This window comes from Aulostomus chinensis, chromosome 22, assembly GCF_037954235.1.
Source record: "Aulostomus chinensis isolate RoL2024-O1b breed Wild chromosome 22, RoL_Achi_v1.0, whole genome shotgun sequence".
Lineage (NCBI taxonomy): Eukaryota > Metazoa > Chordata > Actinopteri > Syngnathiformes > Aulostomidae > Aulostomus > Aulostomus chinensis.
The window spans coordinates 14,322,486-14,330,383 of NC_141341.1; the positions used below are offsets into that span (position 1 = coordinate 14,322,486).

Consider the following 7,898-nt stretch of genomic DNA (forward strand, 5'->3'; position numbering starts at 1 on the left):
ATGGTGGCCTACCTTGATCAGACTGCTGCGTCGAGGAATTGGTTTAGTGGCTGGATCGGAACCCGAGCACTCCCACGTAGGGGACTCGCAGCTGGGTTCCTTCTGCACCTTCTTGACGGTGTCGGACGCGTTGCAGTTACCGTTTGACACCGGCTCTCCTCGGTGCGCCCCCTGGCTCATTCCGGTTCCTCCTGGCGCAGCTTTCCAAGCAGCAACCGGTGGACCGGCGCGCTTGTTCTCTCCAAAATCAGCCATGGTGACACTTGTGCGTTTTTAGTCGTCTTGAAAGGAGCAGCGAGGCTTCCGGTGCAAGAAGGCTGCACACGGACGGAAACGTGCCATCGTGTGTGAAGAAACGACCGGCGGCCGTGCGCCAAGAGCACAGGAAACTTCTCTCTCTCTCTCTCTCTCTCTCAACGCCTCCCTCCCTCCCTCCCTCGCACACACACACACACACACTGGGAGGAGGTGGCAGCGCGAGAAACAGCTGAGCAACAGCAGGGACCGACACACCTTCCAGACCTCCGCTGCCTGCCAGCGCTCATCACGCCACCGCTGCTGTCGCCGCAGCCGCCTTCGCTTAAAAAAAAAAATCATATCATACTCATTTTTCAGGAAACAATGATGATTTTTTTTATTCTACTTGTCGCCTCCAACCTCCTCCCTCCCCTCTCTCCCCTCCTTTATCCTCATGTCCTTCTGTGGGCAGCAAAAACTAATAAAGTCTTCATCTGTCACCAGAGGTGCCTCTCAGATAAATCCTCTCTGTGTGCGTGATTTATTGTCACATAGTGAAGTCAAACAATTGTGCTAATTTTCGTGGTCCTAAAATTTGAAAAAGTATATTTTAAAACAAAAACTAAACGTGATATCCTCTGCAGAGGGATTCACGATGATATCGGCAAAGGTGTATTTTTTTATGAAGTATGCCCATCGTTCTAAAGGCCAATATTTAGATCAATGCAGTTTTTTTAATTTACTTTCAGACAACAACGTGGGGAAAAATTAAGTCAGTAAATAATTTACAATGTTTTTTTCCAGTGTACAAAATGCTGAATATCATAGAAACTAATCAGTTGTAAAACCTCAGCATTTCTCCCCCCCAAAAAATCCAACATTGTGCACCCTTACTCTGAAGTGAGGACATGTGCATCTTATGGATTTGCTCATTAATCCACAAAGACATGAACTCTATTTAAAACAAACTAACATTTACTGCTGGCTACCAACGGAAGTGAGTTGGTTCACCTGAATGCTCCATGCTGGTTCAAAGTTGCACCTGTAACACACTGGCTTGCTTCTGAACAGTTTAGATCTTTCCAAGCTAAACAAACGTGGCTGGCTCTTCCTGCATTCTCTGCAGTCACAGAGTGAATGCAGGATGGGGCAAAATGTCTCAAGATATCCATTAGCATAACAAACCACCAGCAGCTGTATTTTATAATATAGATTTGATGTGGCGGCGCTTTTATACTCTCTAATCTGGGCTGAGTATTGATGCAGCACAGCTGAGTTCAGATGTGAACGGAGTTTATGGTCGACTCCGAAACTGCTGACTGCAGAGAACATCAAGCAATACTGACATAAATACGCAAACACCAATCACTCTGATCTGGAGTCAGTGGCTTGAGAATGCGAGGAGACCGCCGTGGGGGCACAGAAACACTGTGATGAATGGAACCCGGTCCATCGTGGAAGTCACTCCGCACTCTAATGTACAGCAGATATTAATCCTGCCAGTATTTTACCATCAAGTCTTTGGGATGTCTGTCATTACAGCCACTGTCAATCACATCAGGCAAAGATAACAGTGGGACGTGGACTTGTCTCTGCTGACATCTAGTGTTTGCTCTCGGAAACACACCGCAGGGTGAAGCCATGAGTTTACACACATATCACATTTCATCTCGGAATTTCAAACCAACTGTAACCATTAAAACTGGTAAAGGACGCTGAAGCTAGGAATCCTGACACCATCCATGTTCAGTTGTAGTGCAGTTGATTTTATTTATAAAGCAACAAAACGGATTAATACGTTAACACTTTTACTCACATTGTGCAAATAAGTAACAGATCTCAGGTTTTAAGGGATAGATGAATAAAGTAAGACGTTAAAACACTGCGGTGAATCTAAATATTCATGTGCTATCATGAAGAAGCATAAACAAGTGAAAACCCTTAAAACCAAGCAGTAAATGCAATGAAATATCAGTATTTATCTATAATTTTTTCATGTATTTTTCATCCACTGTACTCCCCCCGCCTGAAGTACTGCACGTTTAAACTCGTCTATTTCTCCAGGTGTGTGTGTGATAATGAGCAAAGAGTCATCTTGGGGAGGGACTCTCTGATGACAACATTCTCCCCGTCCCAGAACCCCCCCCAGCCTCACCCCGATGTAAGCCTCAACATCTGGCTTCTCATTCATATAGCTCTCTTCTTCTACCTGTTTAAAAAAAAAAGGAGAATATGAGAATTAGTAAAAATATTAGATTCAATTGGAAGTCTACTGTACCAAACTCAGAGCCGACTGAGTCTATGGGGGTGATGTACTTCCTGGTGTACTTCAGTGAGACTCCATTAAGAAATGACAGAGTGAAGTAGAAGCCAGGAGCCTGTCGTCATGCAAAGTTGAGCGATTGAATTATGAAATCTGCGTTCCCTTCCAACTTTGACTTCCAAAATGTCTCCCCTCATTATGTCAGGGTCACTCTTACATCGAGGAGCTGGGGCCTGAATAGCAGATAAGTTTCCTGCGGGCTTGGGGGAAGGATACGACTTTGCTGTTTACGCTCAGTGAGGGCGCGAGTGTGACAAGTGGGAAATGAGCGTGATTAAGGCCTCACTCAGAGCAGACATAATGATGAAGGTGTGGGGGGTGAGCTGGTAAAACAGGGGTGTGGGCCATTACCTGTTCCTACCACAAGAGTATTCACAGACTCCTCATACATTACTGGGTCTGATTCCATCACCGCTTTTTCATCAAATTCTGTTTGCAGCTTGGAGATGGATGCCTTCTGCAAGCTCGTCCACAGCCTCCTACAAAGGAACCATGCGAGCGTCATCGTGCAATATTTTGAATGACAAACACATGTCGGTGGAAATTGTAAAAGGAAAATCTGTTTAAGAATGCAAACCTGAAGAGACTTAGCCCCGCCTCCTGTCTGTCTGGGCGGAGTCAGCAGTACTCCATCCAGCAGCTCATTGGTCTCTCGATTATTCTTGGTGAGGATTATACATCGATCGTTTTGGACTGTAAAACTAGCCCGCGCATACTTTGGTATCCTTCTCCATCTTTGCCAGCATCTTATCGGCCTCAGCAGCGGCATGTCTGGGCGTTGGCCGATAGGCTGTCAGTTCCTCCTGCACCGCAGACACCTGCAAACACAGCATGAGGTCAGCTGCCCAAGAGGCGACATCATTTTTGTTAGAGAGACAAAAACTTCAGTTGCTGAAGACCAAGGAAGCATTGATTCTTTGCAGGATTCCCTTCATTCCTCTTGACTGAGCAGAGTCTCGCAGGTGAGGATGAGTTCCAGGTAGGAGGTGGGAGTGACGTCGCCGTGTCTCATGAGTCTCACACATCCCTGACTCTTGCTTGGAAGGTCTTGCATATGTCATCCACCTTGCAGTCAGAGTGGAACGAGCATGAACAACATTTAGGTAGATGAACCAATCCTGTGCACATCCAATAAGGCTTGAACAATTAATCCTGTTTTTGTCATTTACCTCAGTCTGATGTCACTCTCAGTTTCATCATCTAAGAACATGTGAGCCACCATCTCTAGGGCATGTGTGGAACCAGTCAGTGGTGCAGCAGCTGAGGGAGGGGAGAATCCTTAAACGGTTTCTAAATGCATCACCAATGGGAATCATGGCTGCTGAAATAAAAAAATATTCTCAGGTAATTACAATGTCCCACATACGTCCGTCGTTGAGGAGCATGTTCTATGGACTCCAAGTGCTGTGTCGCACCAAAAGAGTCACATTAACAGAGCACATTCCTGCAAACAAAGCTATCCAAGGAGGAAAATGATCTCACAGCTGAAACCATGGGAACCCATGAACTTCTACAACAACAGTTCCTTTTGTGGTTCTTTGTCTTTCATGATCTTAGGTATTTCTGCAATACCCTTTTTTTTAACGCAAAGAAGAAATCCTCTGACGATGAATGTCTCCTTGTACTTGTCAACGAGCTGATCATAGAAAACACGCAAGACCATGCGGATCCACGGGTGGATTGGTTTGTCTCCATCCTAAGATGGCTGGTAAACGTGACGAGATGCATATTCCAACACAAAAGTATAGTATTTTACTATCAAATAATGTGGTATTTTAAGATTAACACATGAAAGACAACAATACCTGAAGTATCCCTATTCCCGCCACCAGTCAATCCCCAGCAGCTCACCTGGGAGTTGTGCACTGTGGACTTCTTTCGCTGGTGTGTTCAGGTCAGACACGCAGGACGGACATAAATCAAACGCACACAAAAACTGAAACAGAAATTACCGTCCAACCCCACTTCCCGGGCTATAAATTATAAAAAAATTGAATGTTAAAGTGGTAAAAGAGGAATAAAATAATTACATATGTCCCCTTTCTTCTTCAGTCCAACTTGGACATGAAGTTTGGGATGTACTTCTCCTGAGGCACCAACAAGCTTTTGCTAATGACAGGTTTGCCTGTGCCAGTGGGCCCAACAAACAGCGTGGGTACTTCATGCGCCGGGCAGGTACGTAGGAAGAAAAGCCGACGGGCCGTCTCCATGGTGAGGACGATGACGTCTGAGACCTGGTGGTGGAAAAGATAGATAGAAAGAACTTCAGAGGTAGAAAACAGAGTTCATGCACATTCTTAGTTGCATCTTTAGCAGCATCAACATAACTTGCGTTGATGTCAGCTGGGATCAGGTTCTCTTCTCTCGTGATTAAATCTGCCCATACGTTCCAGGGTCTACTATTGAAAGTAGTAGGGACAGTACTTGCAAGTAATCACGATGGATTAGTATGTGAAAAATGTAATAAAAATGTGCGCAATGTTACTGTGAAAATGTTTAACCCCTCAGGGTACACGTGATACACTTCGGCCACGGACGGTCTTTGTCCACGCCGTGATAAAAGACGGCAAACTTCTGAGGACTGTTGCCATCTACGGCGCCGCTCGAGAGCCCATAAAGCTACATGTAGGAACAGGCCTGGCCACCAAATAGTTTTATGCTTGCTGAAGCATTCGTCTTTGTCGCCTATTCCTGATTGAACGATTCATCTGAGTTCGAAGACTTAGTAAGCACGTTCACTATTAAAAAAAAAAAATCCACGATGACTCATTACACGTTGTTCTCACAGAACTATGAGGGACGTGCAATGCTTCATGAGACTGCTGGCAAAGTGGAAGTGAGATGCTTGGATCACAAAGCCACATTCCACATCAACAAAGGTCAAAAAGCCCTTTTAACTATTGGGGGGGGGGGGAGATGAGCTGATGAAAGGCATGGATAATACCTCAAAGATTTAATTAATGCAGCAGAAATGCATCTTGTTTGCGACCTCAACAGTTCTTCCTCTTCTTCTTCTCCTTCCTCACTCAGGCTTTCCAGCGAAGTGTTCATGTGGGAGTCTCTGGGAGGCTTCCAGCTCAGTAGATGAGGCTCCACATAGATCATACCACAACTTTAGACTGGAGATAATACAGCCAAAGACCGGCCGACAACAAATCATACAGCTCACAAAATGAATGCCTTATATTCAGAATAAGCCACAGATGCTGGTTCAGCTTCTGTCCTGGATACCAGCCGGAGAGGTTTGCTCCAGGTCAGCAGGCTCAAAGATCAGACTCATCCAGAGGAGCTCTTCACTCAGAGATTGAAGCGACAACGAAGCGTGTGAGATGTTTTTGACTCAAAAACATGACAATTACTAAGGTCTGGAAAAATAGCCAGTACCTTCTTATTGTCAGAGCACAGTATTCATGTTTTCAATCCAGACAGCATCGATGGGTCCATCAAAGATGATGAACTGTCCCCATCAGATCAATCATGGCAGACAGCCAAGGGGTCGATGATGCAGTAATTCACAGCAGATTCCTCAGTCAAGTTAAAAATATTGTTTTCTAATGGTTTAGTGGGGATTATTGCAACAAAAATATGAGGAAAGGAATTTTAAAAAAATCCAAAATTAACACACACCTTTGTAAAGGACTCAGCCAGAACTTTATAGGCAGACGGTTCTCCTCCAGCAGTTTCTCTGACTGTCAAGACACCAAGGAGCTCTGACATCATCTCGTACACTTGCTTAGATTAACTTTTACAACTAGACACTAAATGTGTCCATCTCAAACAGAATCAAGCCTAACCTTTCATACCTCAATGATTTTGCCAATGAATCATTCTACAGGCTGAAGGCTGAACTCAGCAATGTTGTGATGAACTGCCAAGAGGAGGAGCTCATGATCTGGATGGGACGCTGCGCTTCGGGGGAATAAATCTGCGATGAGCAGCATCAGAATAAGAAAATTGGATGATGAGAAACTGGTGCAAAAATAGAGACGGCCACACAAACGTTGACTTTGTAAGAAGAGACATCTCTTCACACAGTGGGACACCCCGTGGGAGGAACTTGATCATGTCGATATCCAGTAGCGCTCTCAGCAGCAGTCTGCTCTCATCCTCCTCGGGGTGCCTCAGAATCAGAGTCCCTGCTGGAGTTAGCACCGACTTCACGGCTCGCGTACCGTAGTCCTAGCAGGCCTGGGAGGACAGCTGCTACAAGCACACATGCTAGGTCATCTTCTGGGCCACAGTGTCAGGACAGGAATGTGTGATTTAAATGAGCGGTAATTCTGAAAAGCCCACTCAGCAGAATACGTTTCGAAAAGATCAATGGATACAATTAAATACAGTAACGAGTATGTATAGTCGACACATGATAGCGTCATACATTTAACTTTTTATTTCGGCAGGAAAAAAAGATAAGGTTGCTCCATCTAATGATTATATTACAGTAAACAGTGCGATGTGACAGAAAAAAAACAAATCAGATAAATGTCTCAATTTTCAGATGAGACCTACAAAAGGTAATTATGGGAGTTTTGCAAGTGTAACAAAATCCAGCCAATTAGACAGGAAACATAAATAAGCATCTCTGCCTTGTGCTGACTTGCCAGTTATCCATGTGGCCTGGGTTCTAATTTAGAAAGCAATGGATTTTATTTTTTTTAAAGCAATACTTCAGCCATGAAGTGCAGTTTGCCATTTAAGTAATCAGTAACACTGGAGGTATCTTAAACACACAAATATTTTTTTTAATCACTGCATCACTGCTTTTTGATTCCAGCAATCAGAAACAGGCAGCAAATATAGTTAGCTTGAAGCTATCTGCTAACAACAGCTACAGCAAGAAAACAACAGCAAAACTACCCCCCAAAAGGCTGAATAAAGACTCACAAATAAGCAAGAACACACTAACAGACAGCTATTAAATGGATGTTTCCTGGCAGTTTTGCTATTGTTGTTAGCCATCGGTCACAATTAGCTTCAAGCTGAATATGTGGTCTAAGACAAACAGCACTGACCTCAGTCCATCAGCAGGTAATTCTACTGTGTCTGTGTGTGATACGGCCTCTACGCGTGACTCTCACATCTCCCACCTGTGTTCCATTATCAATCAGCTTGGCTGGCAAGGAAGATGGGCAGGATGTGACCTCACGGCCAACCACCTGCTGCCACAGGAAATACTAACTTTCCTTTTCAGGTGTACAGGAGCACAAAATGCATCAAATAAGCACAGCCACAGAAGCTCATGTTTACACCATCATCTCTGCACCAGAGATAGAAAGAAGAACCCAAAGATATGGATGCAATCAGAAAACGATCGGATGACCACATAAGCCCACTGCAA

General features: G+C 44.5%; 1 protein-coding gene and 1 long non-coding RNA gene across 6 annotated transcripts in view; both read right to left on the reverse strand.

The window, feature by feature from the left end:
• LOC147240925 (inactive phospholipase C-like protein 2) overlaps positions 1–410 on the reverse strand; it is a 28,748-nt gene extending 28,338 nt beyond the window's left edge. The window contains exon 1 of the mRNA XM_086194388.1: positions 13–410. Within this exon, the coding sequence (XP_086050514.1) occupies positions 13–255 (243 nt within the window). The 5' untranslated portion in view covers positions 256–410. The remainder of the gene's footprint in view (positions 1–12) is intronic.
• A 1,620-nt stretch (positions 411–2,030) lies between these two features.
• LOC147240926 (uncharacterized) lies at positions 2,031–7,685 on the reverse strand. Of its 5 annotated transcripts, none has more exons than XR_015111201.1 (11): positions 7,573–7,685; positions 6,592–6,760; positions 6,364–6,485; positions 6,188–6,249; positions 4,591–4,794; positions 4,412–4,496; positions 3,730–3,878; positions 3,460–3,625; positions 3,138–3,378; positions 2,912–3,039; positions 2,031–2,446 (listed from the first exon to the last, which is right to left on the reverse strand). It is a non-coding gene; the product is annotated as an uncharacterized LOC147240926 (long non-coding RNA). The 5 variants fall into 5 exon arrangements; XR_015111198.1 differs by having other exon boundaries at positions 3,730–3,881; XR_015111199.1 differs by having other exon boundaries at positions 3,730–3,881; positions 6,592–6,763; positions 7,573–7,640.
• Between the last annotated feature and the right edge of the window lie 213 nt (positions 7,686–7,898).